At 40.6% G+C, this 26,059-nt stretch overlaps 1 protein-coding gene across 19 annotated transcripts in view; it reads left to right on the top strand.

Moving 5' to 3' along the window:
- CNTRL (centriolin) overlaps positions 1-26,059 on the top strand; it is a 98,600-nt gene that overhangs the window by 50,140 nt on the left and 22,401 nt on the right. For 15 of the 19 annotated variants that reach the window (XR_004443570.1, XR_004443569.1, XM_033237597.1 and 12 more), the window contains 13 exons: positions 5,916-6,092; positions 8,663-8,797; positions 10,742-10,887; positions 11,480-11,687; positions 12,190-12,369; positions 14,316-14,495; positions 15,256-15,372; positions 15,657-15,798; positions 16,525-16,673; positions 19,050-19,239; positions 20,536-20,849; positions 22,849-23,057; positions 25,399-25,591. Coding sequence is in view for 16 of the 19 variants with exons in the window: in XM_033237597.1 (XP_033093488.1) it covers positions 5,916-6,092; positions 8,663-8,797; positions 10,742-10,887; positions 11,480-11,687; positions 12,190-12,369; positions 14,316-14,495; positions 15,256-15,372; positions 15,657-15,798; positions 16,525-16,673; positions 19,050-19,239; positions 20,536-20,849; positions 22,849-23,057; positions 25,399-25,591 (2,340 nt within the window). In the remaining 3 variants the exon portion in view is untranslated. Of the gene's footprint in view, positions 1-5,915; positions 6,093-6,953; positions 7,605-8,662; positions 8,798-10,741; positions 10,888-11,479; positions 11,716-12,189; positions 12,370-14,315; positions 14,496-15,255; positions 15,373-15,656; positions 15,799-16,524; positions 16,759-19,049; positions 19,240-20,535; positions 20,850-22,848; positions 23,058-25,398; positions 25,592-26,059 lie in introns of those variants that run through there. The other 4 variants (XM_033237609.1, XR_004443571.1, XM_033237611.1 and 1 more) reach the window with 4 other exon arrangements.

Raw genomic sequence — 26,059 nt, 5'->3', positions numbered from 1 at the left:
AATTATGTTTATTGATTTCTGTATGTTGAACCAGCCTTGCATCCCAGGGATGAAGCCAACTTGATCGTGGTGGATAAGCTTTTTAATGTGCTGCTGGATTCAGGTTGCCAGTATTTTATTGAGGATTTTCACATCAATGCTCATCAGGGATATTGGTCTAAAATTCTATTTTTTTTGTTGTGTCTCTGCCAGGCTTTGGTATCAGGATGATGCTGGACTCATAAAATGAGTTAGGGAGGATTCCATATTCATAGGAATAGTTTCAGAAGGAATGGTACCAGCTCCTCTTTGTACCTCTGGTAGAATTCAGCTGTGAGTCCGTCTGGTCCTGGACATTTTTTAGTTGGTAGGCTATTAATTATCGCCTCAATTTCAGAGCCTGTTATTGGTCTATTCAGAGATTCAACTTCTTCCTGGTTTAGTCTTGGGAGGGCATATGTGTCCAGGAATGTATCCATTTCTTCTAGATTTTCTAGTTTATTTGCATGGAGGTGTTTATAGTATTCTCTGATGGTAGTTTGTATCTCTGTGGGATTGGTGGTGATATTCTCTTTATCATTTTTTATTGTGTCTATTTGATTCTTCCCTCTTTTCTTCTTTATTAGTCTTGCTAGCTGTCTATCTATTTTGTTGATCTTTTCAAAAAACCAGCTCCTGGATTCATTGATTTTTTTTGAAGGGTTTTTTGTGTCTCTGTCTCCTTCAGTTCAGCTCTGATCTTAGTTGTTTCTTGCCTTCTGCTAGCTTTTGAATGTGTTTGCTTTTTCGTCTCTAGTTCTTTTAATTGTGATGTTAGAGTGTCAGTTTTAGATCTTTCCTGCTTTCTCTTGTGGACATTTAGTGCTATGGATTTCCCTTTACACACTGCTTTAAATGTATACCAGAGATTCTGGTACATTGTGTCTTTGTTCTCATTGGTTTCAAAGAACATCTTTATTTCTGCCTTCATTTCGTTATGTACCCAGTAGTCATTCAGGAGCAGGTTGTTCAGTTTCCATGTAGTTGTGTGGTTTTGAGTGAGTTTCTTAATCCTGAGTTATAATTTAATTGCATTGTGGTCTGAGAGACAGTTTGTTGTGATCTCTGTTCTTTTCCATTTGCTGAGGAGTGCTTTACTTCCAACTATGTGGTCAGTTTTGGAATAAGTGCGAGGTAGTGCTGAGAAGAATGTATATTCTGTTAATTTGGGGTGGAGAATTCTGTAGATGTCTATTAGGTCCACTTGGTGCAGAGCTGAGTTCAAGTCCTGGATATCCTTGTTAACTTTCTGTCTTGTTGATCTGTCTGATATTGACAGTGGGGTGTTAAAATCTCTCATTATTATTGTGTGGGAGTGTAAGTCTCTTTGTAGGTCTCTAAGGACTTGCTTTATGAATCTGAGTTATCCTGTATTGTATACATATATATTTAGGATAGTTAGCTCTTCTTGTTGACTTGATCCCTTTACCATTATGTAGTGGCCTTCTTTGTCTCTTTTGATCTTTGATGGTTTAAAGTCTGTTTTATCTGAGACTAGGATTGCCTGCTTTTTTTTTGCTTTCCATTTGCTTGGTAGATCTTCCTCCATCCCTTTATTTTGAGCCTATGTGTGTCTCTGCGCATGATATGGGTCTCCTGAATACAGCACACGGATGGGTCTTGACTCTTTATCCAATTTGCCAGTCTGTGTCTTTTAATTGGGGGTTAATTTAAAAGCCCCTTTACATTTAAGGTTAATATTGTTATGTGTGGATTTGATCCTGTCGTTATGATGCTAGCTGGTTATTTTGTCTGTTGGTTGATGCAGTTTCTTCCTAGCATCAATGGTCTTAACAGTTTGACATGCTTTTGCAGTGGCTGGTACTGGTTGTTCCTTTCCATGTTTAGTGCTTCCTTCAGGAGCTCTTGTAAGGCAGGCCTGATGGTGACAAAATCTCTCAGCATTTGCTTGTCTGTAAAAGATTTTATTTCTCCTTCAGTCATGAAGCTTAGTTTGGCTGGATATGAAATTCTAGGTTAAAAATTATTTTCTTTTAAGAATGTTGAATATTGGCCCCCACTCTCTTCTGGCTTGTAGAGTTTCTGCCAAGAGATCTGCTGTTAGTCTGATGGGCTTCCCTTTGTGGGTAACCCAACCTTTCTCTCTGACTGCCCTTAACATTTTTTCCTTCATTTCAGCCTTGGAGAATCTGACAATTATGTGTCTTGGGGTTGCTGTTCTCGAGGAGTATCTTTGTGGTGGTCTCTGTATTTCCTGAATTTGAATGTTGGCCTGCCTTGCTAGGTTGGGGAAGTTCTCCTGGATAATATCCTGCAGAGTGTTTTCCAACTTGGTTCCATTCTCCCCATCACTTTCAGGTACACCATTCAAACGTAGATTTGGTCTTTTCACATAGTCCCATGTTTCTTGGAGGCTTTGTTCATTTCTTTTTACTCTTTTTTCTCTAAACTTCTCTTCTTGCTTTATTTCATTAATTCGATCTTCAATCACTGATACCCTTTCTTCCACTTGATCAAATTGGCTATTGAAGCTTGTGCATGCATCACATAGTTCTCATGCCATGGTTTTTGGCTTCATCAGATCATTTAAGGTCTTCTCTATACGGTTTATTCTAGTTAGCTATTCATCTAATCTTTTTTCAAGGTTTTTAGCTTCCTTGCAATGGGTTCAAACATCCTTCTTTAGCTTGGAGAAGTTTGTTATTATTGACCTTCTAAAGCCTATTTCTGTCAGCTCATCAAAGTCATTCTCCATCTGGCTTTGTTCCGTTGCTGGTGAGGAGCTGCAATCTTTTGGAGGAGAAGAGGCGCTCTGGTTTTTAGAATTTTCAGCTTTTCTGCTCTGGTTTCTCCCCATCTTTGTGGTTTTATCTACCTTTCGTCTTTGATGTCGGTGACCTCCAGATGGGGTTTTCATGTGGATGTCCTTTTGTTAATGTTGATGCTATTCCTTTCTGTTTGTTAATTTTCCTTCTAACAGTCGGGTCCCTCAGCTGCAGGTCTGTTGGAGTTTGCTGGAGGTCCACTCCAGACCCTGTTTGCCTGGGTGTCACCAGCAGAGGCTGCAGAAGAACAAATATTGCTGCCTGATCCTTCCTCTGGAAGCTTCTTCCCAGAGGGGCACCCACCTGTATGAGGTGTCAGTTGGCCCCTACTGGGAGGTGTCTCCCAGTTAGGCTACATGGGGGTCAGGGACCCACTTGAGGCAGTCTGTCTGTTTTCTGAGCTCAAACACTGTGCTGGGAGAACCACTCCTGTCTTCAGAGCTGTCTGACAGGGACATTTGAGTCTGCAGAAGTTTCTGCTGCCTTTTGTTCAGCTATGCCCTGCCCCCAGAAGTGGAGTCTACATGTGGAGGCAGAGGCCTTGCTGAGCTGTGGTGGATTCCACCCAGTTCGAGCTTCCTGGCTGCTTTATTTACCTACTCAAGCCTCAGCAGTGGTGGACACCCCTCCCCTTGCATGGCTGCTGCCTCACGGTGGATCTCGAGAGTGCTGCACTAGCAGTGAGCAAGGCTCCGTGGGTGTGGGACCCGCCGAGCCAGGTGTGGGATATGATCTCCTGGTGTGTTGTTTGCTAAGACCGTTGGAAAAGCACAATATTTGGGTGGGAGTGTCCTTTTTTTCCAGGTACCATCTTCTGTGAAGGTACAGCTTCACTTGGCTAGGAAAGGGAAATCCCCCGACCCCTTGCACTTCCTGGATGAGTCGATGCCCCGCCCTGCTTCGGATTGCCCTCTGTGGGCTGCACTCCCTGTCCAACTAGTCCCAGTGAGATGAACCAGTTACCTCACTTAGAAATGCAGAAATCACCTGTTGTCTGCGTTGATCACGCTGGGAGCTGTAGACCAAGCTGTTCCTTTTTGGCCATCTTGGAACCGGATTCAATTTTATACACATTTTTATACAGATTTTTTTTCCTGAACCATTTAAAAATCAGTTGTAGACATCATGCTCCTTTGCTCCTAAATATTTCAGTATATATTTCCTAAGAACAAGGACATTTTCTAATATTAACACAGAATAATTATCAAATTTAGGAAATTCAGTATTTTATCAGACTTCATGTTTGCCAGTCTGCTGAGCTTTAAAGGCCTTCTTTCCATTTTTCTTTTGTGAAGATGTTTACAGTTATAAGAAAGTTGAAAGAATAGTTTGGTGAACATCTATGAACCCTCTTGGATTCAATAAATATTTTGATTTATTTTCTCTTTCTCACAGACACATACTTTTTTCCTTTGCTCATTAGAAAGTTGCAGATATCATAACATCATCCCTTCAACACACGTCTTTTTAAGAGCATTTTCCCTCATCACTACAATATCATTATTACACCTAAGGAAATTGACGGTAATTCCCTAATGTCCTCTAATGTCTTTTTTTTTTTTTTTTTTTTTTTTTTTTTTTTGAGACGGAGTCTTGCTCTGTCACCAGGCTGGAGTGCAGTGGTGCGATCTTGGCTCACTGCAACCTTCACCTCCTGGGTTCAAGTGATTCCCCTGCCTCTGCCTCCTAAGTAGCTGGGACTATAGGTGTGTGCCACCAAATTAGCCAGGCTAATTTTTTTTTTTTTTTTTGTATTTTAGTAGAGATGGTTTTTACCATGTTGGCCAGTATGGTCTCAATCTCCTGACTTCGAGCTCCACCCGCCTTGGCCTCCCAAAGTGCTGGGATTACAGGCATGAGCCACCGTGCCTGGCCCTAATATCCTCTAATATCTGAACCGTATTCAGATTTTCTTTATTGTCCCAAGAATATGTGTGTGTGTGTGTGTGTGTGTGCACGTGCGTGTGTAAAATCCAAGCTGGTATTCCCTAGATTGAACCACATTCTGGGTTTGACTGATGGTTTCCTCATGGTTTGTTTAACTTGTATCTCTATGTTCTATGTAAAATAGTTTCTTAAGTTAACTGCGTTTTCCCCTGATATTACTGGAGAGGCTGATCACCTTTCATTTGCTGTTCAGGTTTCCTCTTCAGTGAATTCCCTATTCATATTCTTTACCTATTTTTTGTTGAATTGTCTTTGCTTTTTCTTAAAGATTTGTAGGAATTCTTTACATATTCTGGATAATAATCTTTCATTGGTTATATGTAGTATCTACATTTTAAACAAGCAGCCCAAATAATTGAGTTGCCAAGTGGTTTTTGGACAGCTCTTTTTAGAAGTTCTCATCATACTATCCTCCTCTTTAATCTATAATAGTTTGATCCCAAGTAAATAGATGAAAGAGGTAATGTTTAATCACAAAACACAAATGGACTAAAATGAACCAGAACCATGGTATGCTAGTAAATATGGACTTACATTCTTGTTAGCACTCATTTAAGGTACTCTTATCATCCTTAATATTAGAGAGTGCTAGTCTCATTTTGTTCTTCTGATAAATGAACATGCTATGGTTTAATAGAAAGAGTATGGGCTTTGGAGTCAGAGATCTACATTTATATCCTGACTGTCCTTTTTCTAGCTACATAGCCCTTTGCAATTTACTTAGATATTCATTCTACAGTTCCTCATCTGTAAAACTGCAAGTTGCCTTATACAGTGATTATGAAGATACAAAGAATAATGAATATGAAACCATTTTGTCCAACATCAGATGAAAAATAGGCATTAAATCTTATCCTACTCTTTTTTTCCCTTCCTTTCTCCCTCCTTATGTTTTTAGACTCATAAGTATCACAGAACTGGTCCCTTTGAAAAACGGTATGTTGGTAGCTTACTGACTTTCCTGATTACATTTAGCCAGGGTTTTGTTTTCCAACCAGGATATGCACAGCCTGAGGCTTCATGATATTGCTACTGAAAACTTTGTGGCAGGCAGCAGTAGCTGGCCAGCCTTTGGTTTACAGTGCTCAAGTTACTTATAATGCCTTGCAGATGCTTAAGCAGCACAGTGAGGGTTCCATAGTTAAACCCACTGTATCTTTCTAGGAGCTTGCAGAGCTAGAAAGTGCCCTCCAGGAGCAGCATGAGGTGAATGCATCTTTGCAGCAGACCCAGGGAGATCTCAGTGCCTATGAAGCTGAGCTAGAGGCTCGGCTAAACCTAAGGGATACTGAAGCCAACCAGCTCAAGGAAGAGTTGGAAAAAGTAACAAGACTAACCCAGGTAAGTAGGAGCATAAAGCCAACTAGAAACTAAGTACCCTGTGCCTTAAGATATCATCCTTCTTTTATTTATGTCTTAATCTAAAATTAAGCGTTTTTTCATACCATGTATATGGAGTGATGAGAAAGGCAGAATTTTAGAGTCAGACATTCCGAGTGCTAATAACTACCCCTGTGTGAACATGGGCAAATCAGTTCATGGCTCTGAGCCTCCCAGCCTTTTCCTCCTCTGTAAAATGGCTTATGGGGAAGATAGATGAATGAAATGACATGAAAGCACCTGACATCGATACTCAATAAATGCTAGTTTGTTTGTTTTTCCTTCTTAGATCAGGTTTAAGAGACTTTTTTTTTTTTTGAGACGGAGTCTTGCTCTGTTGCTAGGCTGGAGTGCAGTGATGTGATGTCGGCTCTCTGCAACCTCCGCCTCCTGAGTTCAAGCGATTCTCCTGCCTCAGCCTCCTGCATAGCTGGGACTACAGGTGTGTGCCACCATGCCTGGCTAATTTTTTGTATGTTAGTAGAGATGGGGTTTCACCATGTTGGTCAGGCTGGTCTACAAACTCCTGACCTCAGGTGATCCACCCACCTCAGCCTCCCAAAGTGCTGGGATTACAGGCAGGGGCCACCGCGCTCGGCCGAGACCTCTTTTAGGTTGATGGTAAGTTGCAGTTTGCTGTCTCCTTTCAGAGTTGGTTGAAAGATCCACTAGTTTAAATTGTACTTGCAAGTTACAGAAAACATATCCAATAAATATTTATTGATTGGCCATTGAGGGCCAGGTGCTGTGGATTCTCTAGGGAAAGCACAGACATGGTCACCATCCTGTGGAGCTGACAGATCTCTGATTGGTAAACTTTAGTCCAGCAGGTGAAACAGGTGTGGAAGAAAGAAAGAGACAGGATTCTTTGGCCAAGGAGGAAGTAGTCAGGGAAGACCACCCTACAGAAATGATGTTTCAGCTGATGACTAATGGATAAGTAGGATTTGGCCATGCAGAGGGGACAAGGTGAAAGGGGTAAAGGTAAGGTATGTGTATTCTAGGCAGAGAGGTGAGGAGAGAGAGCATATAGTAAGTACATTTGAAGTGCTGAAAGTATGCCTCCAGGATGCCAGGAGCAGGGAGAGGAGTGAGGAAAGAGAATGAGAGGTAAAGGCAGAGAGGCAGGCAGAGGCCAGTTGTAATATATTCTTTATCAGATTAAAAATACAATTTATTAGCCAGATGAGCTGCATCTTCTTTCAGGAAGCCACTTCAACCTTTCCTTTCTGCCTGCTGAAAATCTGGGTTCAGGACTCCAGTTTGGTTTTCCTATAACCTGTGCACAGTAAAGGTATTTATCATGCATATGATGATCATCTGTTTAGATGCTCCTAGATGATCTGTTTGTTTTACCCCAGCTAGACTCAGAGCTCAGTGAATGCACAGATTATATCTGTTTGTTTCTGTTTTTTCAGTGCCTGGCATATGAGAAGTGTCAATACATGCTTATTTGATAAAAATGAAATAAATAAGATATTTTGAATCTCAGGAATGCATGTAAAAATAATTCATATGATTAGAAAATGAACTAGAAATATATCTGGTTTATTATAGTAATTATGTATATTCCTTTTCTTATGAGATATCAGATCATCACTTGACAGTTGTCAGGATTGTATTTCTCAAGAGTGCTGAGTTTTGTAGAAGTATAATTGACAAGATTAGAGTCTCAGAAATTAGGAGGTTTTAGGAAAACAAAAATAACAGTAAATATTTTAAAATAATAATAAATAAAATTTCTAGATGGCATTTTCCTTAATAAATTCTCCTCTTTTCAAGCCAGACTGTACTAGCTTGAAATACATTGTCCTTTGTACTTTGTCTTTTATTTTCTTCTCAGAAGTCTTGACAAAATTATTTTAAGAGCCTGGCCTTTTCACTGATTCACTAGGTATTGAAAGGGACATTCCCCCTTCCTCAGCACCAAGACTGCCAGGATTGCTCTTCAAACCACACTGAGAATATGAAGCATAACAGGTCTTCTGTCTCTGATCTGAAGATCTGCAGATCTCTGATTGGTAAACTTTAGTTACATGAACTCCCTTGTGATGCTTGATAAGTACAGATTCCTTGGCCCCACCCACCCTAGAGATTGTGATCCAGAATCTCTTTTCTGAGATAGAGGTTAGGTGTCTGCATTTTTAACAGGCATACCTAGTGTTGATACAGTTATTTTGAGGACCACAGTTTGAGAAATACTAGTCTAAGGGAAAGTAGAGCAAAAATTGTTGGCTCACTTGCACAACTTTTAAAGGTAGGTGCTTCGGCCCACACCTGAAGATTCTGATTTGTTGTATTTGGGCTGAGCTGATTCCGATGCTTACTCCTTCTTAAGTGTTAATAATAGTTTAAGGATTGTGTGAAAAAATTATCTTTGGTTTTTAAATTTGGGAGTACAAACATAAAATTGAGTTGTAAAACTATAGCTAGCCAGGGATTGTGTGTATTATGTAAATTTATTTATGCCTTTTAAAATAATAAATTATTGCTGTTTTATACTTTCATGTCATTGCTTCGTATGGTGACAGTTAGAACAATCAGCCCTTCAAGCAGAACTTGAGAAGGAAAGGCAAGCCCTCAAGAAAGCCCTTGGAAAAGCCCAGTTCTCAGAAGAAAAGGAGCAAGAGAACAGTGAGCTCCATGCAAAACTTAAACACCTGCAGGTAGAGATTTGTTGTTTTAGAATACATTCTTACACAGAACACCCAAAGATGATGATATCTTTAGTCAGGCACTTAGCAACCTGCTCTAACATGTAGTAAGCAACTTGAATTACTAGACAAAAGGGAATTCTGGGTGGAGCAGCACCATAGCCCCTGTTCTCTTGTGACCATTGTTTTAAGATTGTTATTTGTGAATCTCCTTTTGTTTTTATGATGGTGCAAAGAGATAGAGGCAGTGTCAGTAGTAAACAAAATACTGTGTAAACTCATGGGCAAAAGCAGTATCTTGCATTTCTTCTAAAAGTAGATTTATCACCAGACCGAACTAAAATGATCAGATTGGTGCATTCCTCTTCCACTGAAATATCTTTGTAATTATCCAGGAATTTAACTAGAGTGGGTTGCAGTGGGATTTCTTATGTGTAAACAGTTTTCACAATCCTCTTCTCGGAAAGGATGCTATTAAAAATGTAATCATTTTTTATTTGTGGGAATGTATGTCAACATATGTATAGCTGTTCTCACAGTAATCTGCTGAACAAACTGCAGGAAAAACAGGTGGATAGGATTTTTCTGATAATTAAACTCTCAAAGAAGACAGATGTCCGAACAAACAAGTACCTGAATCATCACTCAGATCTCCAAATCTGTGAGGCTGGGGGCCTCTTGGCTAGCTGAGATGGTAGCTGTTATCACCAGAAATAAAAGGGCAGAGTTTATGTGGCTTGGTGGAAGGGTTCCAAAAAAAAACCATGTAGGGGGATTTGAGAGAAATAAGACTAAGCTCACACAAATGTTCTTCTTCTAACACTTCAAATGTTTGTTCCTTAAAGTTTAAAGAAATCTCATAACCTAGAATTTAATTTTTACTGCTCTCAGTTCCACTTCTGAAGCAAATATAAAAGATACACATGTTTTCCATTACTATGTGAGGTGTGTGTGTGTGTTGGGTCTTCCGTGAGTTATCATTTTCCGTTTTTAGTATAGAAATTTTCATATAACACAAAAACAGAATACTTATGACCCTTTATTTACCCATTGCCCAACCTAAACACTTGTCAACATTCATTGTTTCGTTTTGTCCACCTCTTTTGTTGCTGGAATATTTTAAAGAAAAATTTTGTACAAACATCTTTCTTTCACCTGCAAATACTTAAGTGTACATCTCTTACAGAAAAGGACTAATATATATTCTTCAGGGGCCTTCTCCAAAGTAGAAAGTGAAGTCAGCTTTCTAGAATGCTTACACGTGTTGTGGGACTAAGTTAGAACTAGATTCTTTGGTTACTTGTCAGCTAACCTCCTGAGTACAAGTTAAACCCACTCTACAATTCTTTGTCAGAAATCATTTAGTTGCAATGAACCAAAACCTACTCACAGTAGCTCAAGAAAGGAGACAGCTTGCTAGGAACCAGAGCTGCTCTGCCTTTGATGTTGATATAGGGGCTTTCTCATTTCTCTTTTTCCATCTCTCCGAGCATTGTTTGTGGCCCAGCATAGACCCCAGCCCTGAGCTGATGTATTTTCAAGTCCAACATTTATATAGACTTGCTGTACTGAATCTTGTTTCAAATTATGGAGAGAATGAGAACCTGTTTTCTGGCTAGTTGATGTGTTGACTGGCCTCAAGTCAGATGATCTGTGGCCAGGATTAGATAGTACTACAGAAAGGGCCACCTTGGGGCAATTTTACAGATAAAGAGGACTCCAGACGGAACAGGCACTTAAAAACATATTAATTGCATTCTAAATTCTTCATTTCAGTTAACATTGTTACACTGAGTTTGAAGTAGATTACTCATAGGGAAATTTTAGGAATTTCTTTTTACTTGAAAGAGGCATTGTCTGAATTTAGTTCTGTGGTCTAGATATGTTTGTTAGTTCGTTAGTAGTGAAAATATGCTGTCATGTAATAGATAATCCCTATTTCATCCCCCTCCATAGGATGACAATAATCTCTTAAAACAGCAACTTAAAGATTTCCAGAATCACCTTAACCATGTGGTTGATGGTTTGGTTCGTCCAGAAGAAGTGGCAGCTCGTGTGGATGAGCTAAGAAGAAAACTGAAATTAGGAGCTGGGGAAATGAAGTAAGGAAAAAGCAAGACCTCCAAGACTAGAGTGGGCCTCACAACTTGGGAGTTGTGAGTGTGAGGTTCAATGATAAACTCACCTTTCTAAGTTCTGTTAATGGCAAATTTCTTTTGTAAGGTTCTCCTTATAATGTTTTCATGACTGAGACAAAAGATTATTTAATTTTAATTGTCTGCCACTGATAGTTTTTACATTTTGGATCTTTTTTTTTGGTATTTAAGGGTAATTTTTGGTATTTAAGAGTTATTTTTTCTTGAAAGTTAATTATATATGGTCAGGAAGTAGAGCCACATTATACACTTTAAATAGAGAAGAAACATCAAAAGAAAACATAATTATTTCAAATATATGAAATGGACATTTATTTTTGGAGCAAATATTGTTAGCCTCATATGAGCCTATGGTGTCAGAGTGGCAGCAGCAGTCATTTGATAAAACAATAATTTGCACTTAGGAGATGGTCAGTAAATTGCTATAGATTGACACCAGTCCCTCCACATGGCTTTTTACTCTGGAGCTAATGTTAATAGCATGTTTGCATCAAAAATTAAATGTCACATTTATACCATTTTTCCTCCTCCTTACTAGCATCCATAGTCCTTCAGATGTCTTAGGGAAAAGTCTTGCTGATTTACAGAAACAATTCAGTGAAATTCTTGCACACTCCCAGTGGGAAAGAGATGAAGCACAAGTTAGAGAAAGAAAACTCCAAGAAGAAATGGCTCTGCAGCAAGAGAAACTGGCAACTGGACAAGAAGAGTTCAGGCAGGCCTGTGAGAGAGCCCTGGAAGCAAGAGTAAGAAAAGGACAAGAGGCACCTGGAGGGAAGTGTTTGGCAAATATTAATGTTTTTCAGCAAATTACAGTGCTTCCTTTGTCATGTAAATACAACATAATTGTTGTTATTTTCACTTATAACAAGTCAAGCTGGGTGTGACTAAAAAACGCAACCCTGAATGTGGTTATTATGTCAAAGTCAGGCTTGTTTGTGACATTGTGTTTTCCTTGATTTGGAAGCAAAGGCAAGTTATTTTATAATAGTCAGGTAAATAATGCCACATTCCTAGAGTATGGTGTGTTGCCAGAATCTGGTATTTTTTGATGTGATGATTTTAATGAAGAGGCGACATTCAAATGACTCCTAGAGATCGTTCAAGATAAAACCATTCCTGACAACTCGTTAGTAAATAATTAAGTTACAGCCTATAGTAAAATGGGTGATAATTCATAAAAAGTTTTAATTTTTCTTAAAACATATTTTGCCTAAAAATCATTCTTGAAATTTTATTTCTTCACAGATTAATTTTGATAAGAGGCAACATGAAGCGAGAATCCAGCAACTGGAGAATGAAATTCACTATTTGCAGGAAAATCTAAAAAGTATGGAGGAAATCCAAGGCCTTACAGATCTCCAACTTCAGGAAGCTGATGAAGAGAAGGAGAGAATTCTGGCCCAACTCCGAGAGTTAGAGAAAAAGGTAGGGAAGGCTTGGAAAATGAGACACATAAGTACCTGCTGGCAGTGTTCTGCCCACTGGCAGCTAGGTTAGCTGAGACGGGTGCGATCTGTAGTCACCTCTGGCTGCATTGCTGGCACAGTGCTGAACCTGACCTGGGTGGGACCTAGATGCATGTCATTGAATCAAGAACCTAAGACCAGGTGTCGTGGTAGATGGAAACAAGAGAATTTGTAAGGAGTGACTTTCGAGTTAATTAGGTGGTACTTAACAAATGATATTGGGAGGAGTTTGACTCCTTTGAAACCTCTTGTCCAATTGGACACATCCATGGAAAGTTACTTTTAAACTCCTTTTTTTTTTTTTTTTTTTTTTTTTTTTTTGAGACGGAGTCTTGCTCTGCCGCCCAGGCTGGAGTGCAGTGGCCGGCTCTCAGCTCACTGCAAGCTCCGCCCCCGGGTTCACGCCATTCTCCTGTCTCAGCCTCCCGAGTAGCTGGGACTACAGGTGCCTGCCTCGTCGCCCGGCTAGTTTTTTGTATTTTTTAGTAGAGATGGGGTTTCACCGTATTAGCCAGGATAGTCTCGATCTCCTGACCTCGTGATCCGCCCGTCTCGGCCTCCCAAAGTGCTGGGATTACAGGCTTGAGCCACCGCGCCCGGCCACTTTTAAACTCCTCATCATCCTTTCTAATACCGCTGCCTCTCTTTGATGGCTTTTCTCCATTCCACCTCAACCATCTACTCCCATTGTCACATTCTGGACTTTGTCAAGTTTAAAAATTGCACCCACCTCTGAAATCACAAACTGAAGTGTCTTGCTTTGATCATAACCGCTTATCTTGCTGGCATCCACACACTAAAAATTTCTCAACCTTATTGAGCTTCCAGTTCATTAGCCTCACCCCCACCTTTGCTATCTGTTAAGCCCTTGTCTTTACTTTCTTACTTGTCCAACTTAAATTTTGTGGTCTACCAGCTATAACTTTTTTTTTTCTCTACAAATATCCTCAAGTCCCTTGTCCTTTTCTACTGTTTTATTTCCCTGACAAAACTGAAGCTCTCTGCTTTCTTTGGGCCTGTACTTACACTGGGTGTTCCTGGAGAAAAAAGTCACCCATCCAGTATAGTGGTGTCATTAAAAACTTATAGTTACCAATCTCAAATGGACAATATGACCCTTTCCTGTGGTGATCTTCCTCTCCCATGCCTCACTGTTTCACATCTTCTCATCCTCACACCTGCCGTCTGCTTTCTCCCAGCCTCAGTGAATGACTTGCTTTATCCTTCACTGAGAAGCCATCAGTTTCCAAGTCCTGTTGAATCCGTCTCTAAAATATATCTGGAATATATGACCTTTTTCCTTCTCTGAGGCTAGACACTTGTGCTGTCATCATCTCTCTTCTGGATGACTGCTGTGGCTGTCTGATCGATCTGTCACTTCTACTCATGACCCTGCTCTCCAGAGCTGCCAAGATGCTCTTTCTAAAATGTCAAGTGGCTATAATCAGTCTCCCCTCCTGTAGCTTCCTTTGTTCTTAGGATTAAGACCAAAATTCTTAAGCCTACGAGGCCTACATGATTTGCCTCTGTTTAGATCTCTACTTTTCTCACTGTGCTTCTCCTTTCAGTTGCTCAAAAATGCTAAATTCTTTTACTAACACCCTATGCCCAAGGCCTGATTTCAAAGGCAGGTTCATCCATGCCTTGGTGGTAGTGCCAGGAAATGTTTTTCCAATAAATGGAAGAAGTTATGACCACTAAGATTCTTGACCAAGAAGACCTAGTTCAAGTTTCTCACACTTTTGAGATCTATTATTTATTCAGTGGATATATGTGGAGTACCTCCTGTGTATCAAGTATTGTTCTAGGCAGCAGTGAACAGAGTCCCTACCCTCCTGGAGCTTACATCTGAATTCATTCCTGCCAAATAATTCATCTGTTTAATTAATGTTTCTTTTATTTTAGAAGAAACTTGAAGATGCCAAATCTCAGGAGCAATTCTTTGGTTTAGATAAAGAACTGAAAAAACTGAAGAAAGCTGTGGCCACCTCTGATAAGCTAGCCACAGCTGAGCTCACCATTGCCAAAGACCAGCTGAAGTCCCTTCATGGAACTGTTATGAAAATTAACCAGGAGCGAGCAGAGGTGAGTTCATATGTACAGAACAGGTTTCCATCAATGATGCTGCTGTCAAAAAACGTGGCAACTTGTATTATTGATCTTGTTATAAGCATTGGTTATTTTATAAACCACTGTAAAGTTGTCTGTTTTTCTTAAGACCTACAGATTATATTACAACCCCCAATAATTTATTTTGTGTTGCCATGGATCCTGCATTCTACTGAGCCCTGAAAGGAATCATCAAATAAACATACTATCCCTACCTTTATGTGTAAGGATCTGCTTAGGGAGGTAGCTGTCAATATCTACCTGGACAAGGGTTCTTGAAGGATTGTCATATAATCCCTCTGAATCTCAAATTTTTCATCTTGTGCAGTCATGTGAAAATGTTACTTCATAGTATGACTCCTATGAGCTAGGAGCTAATGGCTGTTACTGTGCTTTATAGGATGCAAATGCTAATAAGATTAAGATAGCAGATCATAGGAGACAAAAATATCTAATGATGAGAGCCCAGAGAGACATAATCATGGAAGACTGTAGTAAAAGTACAAAAGTAAAAAAGTTAGCCTTTGCTCTTTCTGATGTCGCACCTTGGGGTTGGGGGCTGGGCAGGCTGCCCAACAATGGGAACAACACAGGAGAAGGTGGGGCTTGGGTGTCCATTTTTATGAACAGCCTGGTAGGCAATGTGATGAAAGCAGAGGAATCAATCCAAGAGGAAGAAATGGAGAAAACAACCTGTGATAGCAGTGGTGCCTTTCTCATACCTCTGTCCCAGTAGGAGTTGCAGGAAGCAGAGAGGTTCAGCAGAAAGGCAGCACAAGCAGCCAGGGATCTGACCCGAGCAGAAGCTGAGATTGAACTCCTGCAGAATCTCCTCAGGCAGAAGGAGGAGCAGGTCAGTGTTGGTACCCAGAGACCTCCCCTTTATCAGATTCTTATCAGTTCCTAAAAGACAAAATTACTGTAGGTGATGTCTCAAAGAATTCTGAAGTGCAGTCAACAGTTAATCAGTACTTTATCGTCTACTGTGTGCCAGGCTTGGTGCAGTTTCCAAGTAATGCAGTTTCCTCACTGGGAAAGTGTAAATAAATATTATAGAATCATAATCAAGTTGAAAGGATAAATGTGTTTGGGAAAGAATGAATTCATTGGCAACTTTGTGTGATTTTTTTAAAATAGTTTCGACTTGAGATGGAGAAAACAGGTGTAGGTACTGGATCAAACTCACAGGTCCTAGAAATTGAGAAACTGAAAGAGACAATGGAACGACAAAGGATAGAGATTGCAAGGCTGCAGAATGTACTAGACCTCACCGGAACTGGTAAAGGACTGGGCTTTGATTTTTGGCAGTGGTTTTGTAGTTGTAAAATTAAATCATCTTGTTTGTTTTTTACCTTTAACTGTTACAAATCAATTCCATGCTTGATTTAGAGAGCTGTGGTAATTAGCTTAATAAGTAAAATCAGATAATTTTAAAAGTATTTTCTGTAAGTGTGTTACTGGGGGACTTGGTTGCCAAGACAGGAGTTTCGTATTTGTGGCCGGGCGCAGTGGCTCACGCCTATAATCCTAGCACTTTGGGAGGCCACGGTGGGTGGATCACTTGAGGTCAGGGGTTCGAGACCATCCTGGCCAACCTGGTGAAACCCTGTCTCTACTAAAAAATACAAATATTAGCCGGGCGTGGAGGTGGGCACCTGTAAACGTAGCTACTCGGGAAGCTGAGGCAGGAGAATCACCTGAACCTGGGAGGCGGAGGTTGCAGTGAGCCAAGATTGGGCCACTGCACTCCAGACTGGATGACAGAGTGAGACTCTGTCTCAAAATAAAGAAAAAGAGGGCTTTGTATTTGTAATTTCAAAAAAAATAATGTTTACAAATCAGTTTATTTGCTTTTTTTTTTTTTTATTTACCAAAGGGCAGACTGAAAGTCAGCTTTGAGGAACTGATAAAATTAATTGGCTCTCATGGAATCTCTTTTATATTTTGAGAAAGAAAAGAAGTAAATGATTTCATATCAATTTCATAGAATGACTTTTCTTTACAGACAACAAAGGAGGTTTTGAAAATGTTTTAGAAGAAATTGCTGAACTTCGACGTGAAGTTTCTTATCAGAATGATTACATCAGCAGCATGGCAGATCCTTTCAAAAGACGAGGCTATTGGTACTTTATGCCACCACCACCATCATCAAAAGTAGGAATTCTGTGGTGTTGGGAATGTATACTGAATTTTCTTGAAGAAAGTGTGACATTGTCCCCTTCCCCAAATTTATGAGCAGGTACCAAAAATGACATTTCTGTGCTAAGCAGTGCATTGAGGTTCTATAGTGTTTTTAATATTTGAGATGAAAATAGGGCTTTCTTGGGGAAGGTGACAGTTGGCTGTTCATACTCAAGTGGTATGTGTTAAGGTCCTTGAATGAGGATGCTGTAAGGGGAGAAGGTGATTTGAGCCCAGAGAGCCTGCTGAAATGGGCATAGAATTGTGCAGAACCTCCGACAGATAAAAAGGCACCTGAATTTCATGTCCTTTTAACAAACATTCATTCAGTGCTTACTGAAACCTAGGCCCAGTGGTAGGCAGTGGTGAGGCATCACATTGAATGGTAAAGCCCCTGCTCTCAAAGAGCTCATTGGCCATACCAGCATAATTGCAAAATGGTGACAACAGACCTGACCTGTATTCTCTAGTTGCAGAGAGATGTTAAGGATTCATCTGATGGGAAGTTCAGGAAGGAATGCTTCCATCGCAGTGAGCGATGGACTTTTAGGAGGGAGGAAACAGCTTGTATGGAAGAGGAGAGTTACTGGCTTAGCAAAGACAAGTAGCTTTGTGGGGCTAGAGGGTTTATAGGAACAGTGTCAGATGAGGCTGAAAAGTAGATTGGGGTCATGTTTTTTTATTTATTTATTTATTTATTTATTTTTTTGAGGTGGAGTCTTGCTGTGTCCCCCAGGCTGGAGTGCAGTGGTGTGATCTCAGCTCCCTGCAACCTCCGCCTCCTGGGTTCAAGCAATTCTCCTGTGTTAGCCTCCTGAATAGCTGGGGTTATAGGCACGCGCCACCATGCCTGGCTAATTTTTACATTTTTACTAGAGACAGGGTTTTGCCATGTTGGCCAGGCTGGTCTCAAACTCCTGACCTCAGGTGATTTGCCCACCTCGGCCTCCCAAGGTGCTGGGATTACAGGCATGAGCCATCACCGTGCCCGGCCTGAGGTCATGCTTTTTTTAAAGGGCCTTAGAATCTCTTACACTTAATTATATAGGCCATGGAAAATGGGTTGTGTACTAAAATGATCAGAGCTGTAGTTTAGGAATAATATTCTGGCTAGTACAGAGACTATACTTGTGGTAGGGTGAGCTTTCCGTGGGGCTCTTTGAACTGATTGAGGTAAAAAGTAGAAGCCAGAGCTAGATCAGTGGATCTGGGAAAGAGGAGATGAGATTAAAAGATGTTAAAGAGAAATGGTCAGAGCCTGGCACCTGAATGTGGGAAGTGAGAAGAAAACTGGGGCCTGAATGTGGGAAGTAAGGAGAAGACTGTAGGCTATATTCATCCAAAGCAGAGGGGGTCCTAGTGCCATCCTGCTAGAATCAGCCGATGAGCAATAGCCAGGGAGAAGCAGCTCAGACACACTAGGATCCCAGGGCTGTGTAGATTTAACCAGACCCCTGAAGAGCAGAATCTTAGATTCTCCCAGCAATCCTAAAGGAAGCCAACTCCTTGGTACAACCAGAGTTGGAGGTGGAAGCAGTATAAATTAGAGCAAAACATATAAGCCTGAGCTGGGTGAGGGTTTAGAGAATATACCTACAGACTGGGAAGGAGAAAGAGGGTAGCAGAGTAGAGCTTTAAAGCCATGCCAAGCTCCCAGGACAACAGAAGACTGGTGTCCCCAGATTTCTTCGAAGTTCACAGGTTTCCTTTGCCTCAGTTGCTGGGCCATTAAGGACGAGGTTAAAAACAAAACAAAACAAAAAACCACTAGGAAAAATTACTACAGAGAGAACAGAGGCTGACACCCAGGAGTCTGATCACTGTGGAGAACTTACTTTCATTTCTGTCTCCTGGGGAGTCGCTGCATAAAATTGACCCAGTCAAACTGCCAGATAACATGCTTTTTCCATTTTGGTATGGCCAAGGACTTGTGATTTCTAGAAAATTGTACCAAAAGAGAGGATAGGAGATGGGTGTTTTAAAATGGCTTTTGAAAGGATAAATAGACATTAATTTGGTTGCTTTCACCACACTTTGAGCCCTTCACTTTCACAGACCAGTCTGATGTGACCCCAGCCATTACCCACACAGCCCTCCTTTCTGCATGGCTTCCCTGACACTGCCATATTGATCAAGTCCAGAGGGATGTCAATAAGCTGAATTGTGTATGGAACTGCAGTTTATGTGACCGTGTAATCACCTCACTTCTGTGAAAAATAAGGATCATGAAAAGAAACCAAGTTCTTTCTCAACCTTGCTACATGTCAACTTTGCTCTAGACTTTGACATTTCTTAAAATCAGCCTTTCCATTTGTAATAGATAGTGTGCTTTGCTGTCATTTGTTTTAGGTTTCCAGCCATAGTTCCCAGGCCACCAAGGACTCTGGTGTTGGCCTTAAGTACACAGCCTCAACTCCTGTTAGAAAACCATGCCCTGGGCAGCAGGATGGGAAGGAAGGCAGTGGACCTCCCCCTGCCTCAGGATACTGGGTTTATTCTCCTATCAGGAGTGGGTTACATAAATTGTTTCCAAATAGAGGTAAGTCAAATCACATAGGAAAGTTGCATTTCTCTTGCCCGTTTAATAACCTTTTATGGATTCCCTGAAATCCCTAAGTCACAGTCCAGACTCCTTAGCTAGCTCCATAAGGTCTTCTGTGATCTGGTCTTGGCCAGTGACCTCTTGTCGTCATTTTAAACCCTGTCTGGAATGTCCTTCCTCCTTCCCCTCCCATGCTGCTGCCTACTCATCCTTCAGCAAGACCTAGGTCCTCAAACAATGCTCCTAAATGGAGCCTTCTTCCACCCTGCTTTACCCAGGCTGACTAAGCAGCCTCTTTGACTGTACTGGAGCACGGTGTCTTGTGTCTGTGCATCATGGCATTAATCTCACCTTCCTAAAATGAAGTGTTATGGGTCTGTCTTCCAGAGCTCTGGGGGAAGAGTCAGACCTGAGTAAATCTTTTTCACTTATTAGCTGTGTGGTCTTCGGCTAATTATTTAGCTTCTGAAACTGTTAATCTGTAAAATGTGAATATGACCTTCTGAGAATTTGTTCATTCAGAAACTTTTTTTTTTTTTGAGATGGAGTTGCACTCTGTCACCGGGCTAGAGTGCAGTGGCACCATCTTGGCTCATTGCAACCTCTGCCTCCCAGGTTCAAGTGATTCTCTCTCCTGCTTCAGCCTCCCGAGTAGCTGGGATTACAGGCGTGCACCACCATGCCTGGCTAATTTTTGTATTTTTAGTAGAGATGGGGGTTTCACCATATTAGACAGACTGGTCTCCAACTCCTGACCTCAAGTGATCCACCTGCCTCGGCCTCCCAAAGTGCTGGGATTACAGGCATGAGCCACGCATGTGGCCAGGAAGTGTTTATTGAGTGTTTATTGTGTGCCTGTGTTCTAGGTTCTCTGTTGTCAGTGATCAGCAAACATATTTTCTGGTTTTAGGGCAGATAAGTTAGTAAGCTATCACATTGGAGAGTGTTAAATGTCATGACAGTGGTAAACTCTGAGTGCTGTGAGATCTTGTATGTAGCATGAATTAGATACCCAGATGGTCACTTAATAAATTAATGAATAAATTAATGAATGCAGAAACAAACCAACAGATAAACATAAGAAAAACTCAAGTATCAGCCATAGAAAATACTTTGAATCCATGTTTTGAGCTGCTTTTCAAAAGTAGTTTTGACCTTTTTTTCAGTTTTATTCTCACATCTCCAGTATCTTGGCTTAAATGCTGCTGTTCTCTACTAAATTTGTTTACCTGGTAAACCATGGGGGTAAAACACTCTTTTGTTTAATAAACTCTTCTGTTTGTTTCTTTGAAGATGCAGACAGTGGAGGAGATAGTCAGGAAGAGAGTGAGCTGGATGACCAAGAAGAACCCCCATTTGTGCCTCCTCCTGGATACATGATGTATACTGTGCTTCCTGATGGTTCTCCTGTACCCCAGGGCATGGCCCTGTATGCACCACCTCCTCCCTTGCCAAACAATAGCCGACCTCTCACCCCTGGCACTGTTGTTTATGGCCCACCTCCTGCTGGGGCCCCCATGGTGTATGGGCCTCCACCCCGCAACTTCTCAATCCCCTTCATCCCTATGGGTGTGCTGCATTGCAATGTCCCTGAACACCATAACTTAGTAAGTGGAAAGGCGTACAACTCTCTTTCCACACTGTTTCCATGGGTGACTGATAAGGGTATATACTTAATGAGTTGACCTGTTTATGAATGTATTATATGGCAATGGTGTGTTTGTAAGGCTGATGTTTAGAACTGTGCAAGCATTTTCTTACTAAAATTTCTCTTCTAAAAGCAATGGCGTGTGCCTATAGTCCGAGCTACTCAGGAGACCGAGACAAGAGGTTTGCTTGAGCCCAGGAATTCAAGGCCAGCCCCGGTAACAGCAAAAAACAAAAAACAAAAAAACAAAAATATGTACAGGAGTTAGGGTCTCAGGCCAATCACAAACCTGGATCAGCCATTTAATAAATGTTTTCAGTCCAGAAATTTACCATTTTTACAAAGCTTATATATTTTTCTATTGACAGGTATTATATTAATGTGTATGTATATATTCACTTACTAGTGCCTGTACTTGTACACATACACATATGTATGAGTGTATACACATACATGTATGTGCACGTGTATGAACACAGGTATGGACAGCATACAATAAGGTTTTGGTGGGGATTATCTCTAGGTAGTAGGATTTATTTATTTTTTATTTTCATAGTTTATATTTTGGTGGGGATAAGGTTTTGGTGGGGATTATCTCTAGGTGGTGGGATTTATTATTTATTGTCATAGTTTATATTTTATTGTACACAATATTTTGTATTCTGTTTTTCCTACTTAATGTTATAAGCATTTGCCCATGGTTTTATAAATGTCTTTAAACAGTATTTTAATGACTGTACAACATTTCTATATTTGTAGGTACTGTAGCTGACTCTAAATTCTTACTGTATCTCTTATTCTTAGGCTAGATTCTAAGAAATAATTATTTCCTAATCACTAGATTACTTCCTTTTTCTTTTTTCTTTCTTTTTTTTTTTTTTTTTGAGACGGACTTTCTCTCTGTTGCCCAGGCTGTAGTGCAGCGGCGCAATCTTGGCTCACTGCAACTTCTGCCTCCCCGGTTCAAGCGATTCTCCTGCCTCAGCCTCCCGAGTAACTGGGATTAGAGGCATCCACAACCATGCCCGGCTAATTTTTATATTTTTAGCAGAGACGGGGTTTCACCATGTTGGCCAGGCTGGTCTCGAACTCCTGACCTTGAGTGATCGCCTGCCTCGACCTCCCAAAGTGCTGGGATTACAGCCCAGCCTCATTAGATTACTTTCTGACTTTTTGGTTCTAGAGAAATAAAATACAATCTAAGCTCCTCCTTCAGACTCAGAACACCTGGAGCCTTTGTTTTTTCCTTCCTCTCTTGGCAGATTGAGTGGAAGATAAACTAGGACACATATCAAGTCCACCAGTACCATTGTAATAAGTCAGACTAGTTTTAGAGGGTCTGTGTGCATTTACAAGTTTAACTATAGTAGTCACTCATACTCTCTTGTAGTTTTTTCTTGCACATTGTAATTTGTAACAATTTCTTTCTATTCAGCATTTATTGATAATCTCTTAAACTGGTTCTTTTACTCTCCAAGCTTACCGGGCCGTTTATATAGTTTCTCAGGTGCACTTTTATGCTTCCCTACGTTTGCATATGTTACTTCTTCAGCCTGGGTCTTTCCTCTTTCATTCATTCTTCAAAACCCAGGCAAAACACCTCTTCCTCTGGGCAGACCTCTCAGAAAACGTTTCTCCCATGTGTCCAGAGGAGGGAGAGACTTCTGTCTAGAAAGTCTTCTGTGCTAGACACCGAACTCTTTGGAGGCAGAGGTTATCCACAAGAGGCTTGGCGAGTGTTTCTCAATCATAGTCAGACTGTTTGAAAAATTAAAGGTTCTATTTGTCCATCAATTTCATCCGTGACATTTCACTTTTTATACCAAAGTCTTAGAATCTACCATCATTTTTTGGGTCATTGATACCACTTTAACCACAGTTAATTTCAGCTTTTGGCAGGAAAGAGAGGAAACATCCTGTGATGTTTCAGCTCTGCGTTTTTCCCCTTCTTCATTCAGGAGAATGAAGTTTCTAGACTGGAAGACATAATGCAGCATTTAAAATCAAAGCAGCAGGAAGAACGGTGGATGAGAGCATCCAAGCGGCAGTCCGAGAAAGAAATGGAAGAACTGCATCATAATATTGATGATCTTTTGCAAGAGAAGAAAAGCTTAGAGCGTGAAGTAGAAGAATTACATAGAACTGTCCAGAAACGTCAACAGCAAAAGTAATTAATATATTTTTTATAATTCAGACAAATGCGATATTAGTTCATTAATGCTGTCGAATAGAACTTTCTGTAATCTTGGAATGTTCTTGATCTTCTGTCCAAAACAGTAACCACAAGCTCAATGTGGCTGTTGAGCACTTGAAATGTGGCTGATGGAACTGAGGAACAAAATTTAATTTCAATTAATTTAATAGCCACATATTGAGTACCACATTGAGCAATACAGTTCTGAGTTCTTTTGTCCAATAACACAAATCAGTTCTTCTTGTAGTCCCCCTTGAAGAGTGGTCTAACCATTTCCCTTCTCCAGTTACCCTAGCTAAAAATATGGCAGGGGTTCTCAACTCTTTCTCTTCCGTTACTCTCCTATTCTTCCAGTTGGTCTCTAAATCCTGCTGACTGCGTCCAGAGAGCTCTCAAACTGGTCCCTTTCTGTCATCTCCCCTTCTCTAGCTTTTAATTACTCTCATCCTAGCGATTGTAATAGTTTCCACACTGGCCTTCCATGTCTTCTCTCTTGGTCTACACTGTATCTTGACACACTGCAAATCTGACTGTTCCACTTTCCCGTGTGATTCTCAGTCCCATCAGAATATACACGGCCCTTCTCCATCTGAAACCCACCTGTCTTTTTCTTTTATCACAGTATTGGGTCTGGCTCACTCCTTTCCTGTGGTTTCCCTGAACACTACATTTTCTCCTGCCTCTACACCTTTGCTTGTACTGTCTTCTCCCTGCTGACCCCCCTGCCTAACTCCAGCGTGTCTTCAAAATAAAGGTCAGAGATCCCCTCTCTTTTATTTCCTCGTTAAAAGCCTATTTCTTCTCAGGTGCCCACAATTCAAGGTTAGCAACCTTGGTCATAGCACTGTTCATACAATGTTGTGGGGAGCCCAGGAGCTCCTTGAAGGCAGTAGCTGGACCTCCATCTCTGTGTCCTATCACCTGTCATAGGGTCACTTAGTGAAGGCAGCGTCTGTTGATTGGGTTAATTATGCAAAAGCCTATCTGTTGCAGAAGTCCATGAATTATGACAGTTCCCCAGTTTTTGTCATTTAACCCAGACTGGCCCAGACCCCAGGGTGGTAGGGAGGCCTGCAGAGAACACAAGTAAGAAAGACGTGGTTGCTGCCATCTAGCAGCAGACATGTGACTAACAGTCTTGGCAAGTGAAAGCAAGGGCCACACCTAAAAGATAGGGGCTAGACGTTTGAAGGTTAGGCAGATGGTTGTATCTGTTATTTTTGTGAGTATACACATTGGAGAGTGGAATTTTTTATTCTGAGGTATTTTGGAGGGAGGTGATAGGGTGGTAGGATCGCCACTTCTTTTCATAGTTATAAAAGTGTAATAAATACTATTCTAGGAAGTTTGGATAACACAAAAATGTTCCAAGAAGAAAGTAAAAATCATATGTATGCCTTCATTTAAAGAGAAAGAATCTGTTAAATGTTGAATTTATTTTCATATTTTTCTGTCATGCAGTGATAGATAATCTAATTTTTAAATAATTTTGTCATGTTAGCCTTAAGATATTGAATTGTGTGTCACGGTTTTTGATATGTCAAATGTTGTCACCAGAGTTTTACTTTAGCCGAATGGAATAAATCACAAAATCAGGTAGTCTTCAGGGCAGCCTATAAACTGCCCTTGAAGGATAGTTTTGAGGGAATGGATGAATATTGTGGTAGTGGTTTGCTTTATTTTTTATTTTTTATTTTTTTGAGGCGGAGTCTTGCTCTGTCGCCCAGGCTGGAGTATAGTGGCCGGATCTCAGCTCACTGCAAGCTCCGCCTCCCAGGTTCCCGCCATTCTCCTGCCTCAGCCTCCCAAGTAGCTGGGACTACAGGTGCCCGCCACCTCGCCCGGCTAGTTTTTTGTATATTTAGTAGAGACGGGGTTTCACTGTGTTCGCCAGGATGGTCTCGATCTCCTGACCTTGTGATCCACCCGTCTCGGCCTCCCAAAGTGCTGGGATTACAGGCTTGAGCCACCGCGCCTGGCCAGTGGTTTGCTTTATTTTTGTACCTCAAGAGAATAGAAGTATCAACATTTTCTTGGTCAAGAGATGACAACACAATAATCTTTGTTGTTATATTTAAAAGGGCAAACAATTCCATGTCATGCATTTTACATATTATGCATTTATTGCCAATAAGAATTCCATGTTTAATAAAATGGTAAACATAGACCTTGAACAGAATCAAATGTAGCAGTCTTTCTTATCTATTCTCATATAAAATTAGAAAATCATTGTAGATCTTTTTAGTAGTTAGGCTACAAGTACCTATGTTGTCTACATTTACAATTTTGTAATGGGTGTGTGTATTATTTTTAGGGACTTCATTGATGGAAATGTTGAGAGTCTTATGACTGAACTAGAAATAGAAAAATCACTCAAACATCACGAAGATATTGTAGATGAAATTGAGTGCATTGAGAAGACTCTTCTGAAACGTCGCTCAGAGCTCAGGGAAGCTGACCGACTCCTGGCAGAGGCTGAGAGTGAACTTTCATGCACTAAAGAAAAGGTATGTCTTGTTGTGGTTTGGGGTGTGAGCTCAGTGTGGGTGAGTCAGCTTACTATCTGCATGAAGGATTAGAAAGAGAATGTGTGTGCTAAGAGGACAGTTGTCCAAGTCAGACAGCCAGGTTCCAGGCTAGACTCTGCTAGTTAAGGAGATGTGAGAATTTGTGCAAGTCATATAAGTCCCCTGGCTTTGCTTTTCTTATCTTTAAATTCAGGCTAAGAATATGTAGGCTTTTCAGCATGGATTAAATAAAACAGCATATTTAAAATTCCTGAAGTTACTTAATTCCTAGCACACCCCACCTCCTTATCCTATGCATCTTTTATATCTAATTATTTGGATTCTGCTGTGTTTTTTGAAATAGGTCAATCTTTATATTCTTATTAAACTACAATGGACCTCACAAGTATTACTTTGGTCTTCAAGTTGATAATGATACAAAATATTTTTTGGTCTGAGATAATATTC

The sequence above is a fragment of the Trachypithecus francoisi genome, unplaced genomic scaffold (assembly GCF_009764315.1).
Source record: "Trachypithecus francoisi isolate TF-2019V2 unplaced genomic scaffold, Tfra_2.0 Lachesis_group16, whole genome shotgun sequence".
NCBI lineage: Eukaryota > Metazoa > Chordata > Mammalia > Primates > Cercopithecidae > Trachypithecus > Trachypithecus francoisi.
Note: the sequence above shows the minus strand (reverse complement) of the source record. Positions and strands in the feature narration are given on the sequence as shown.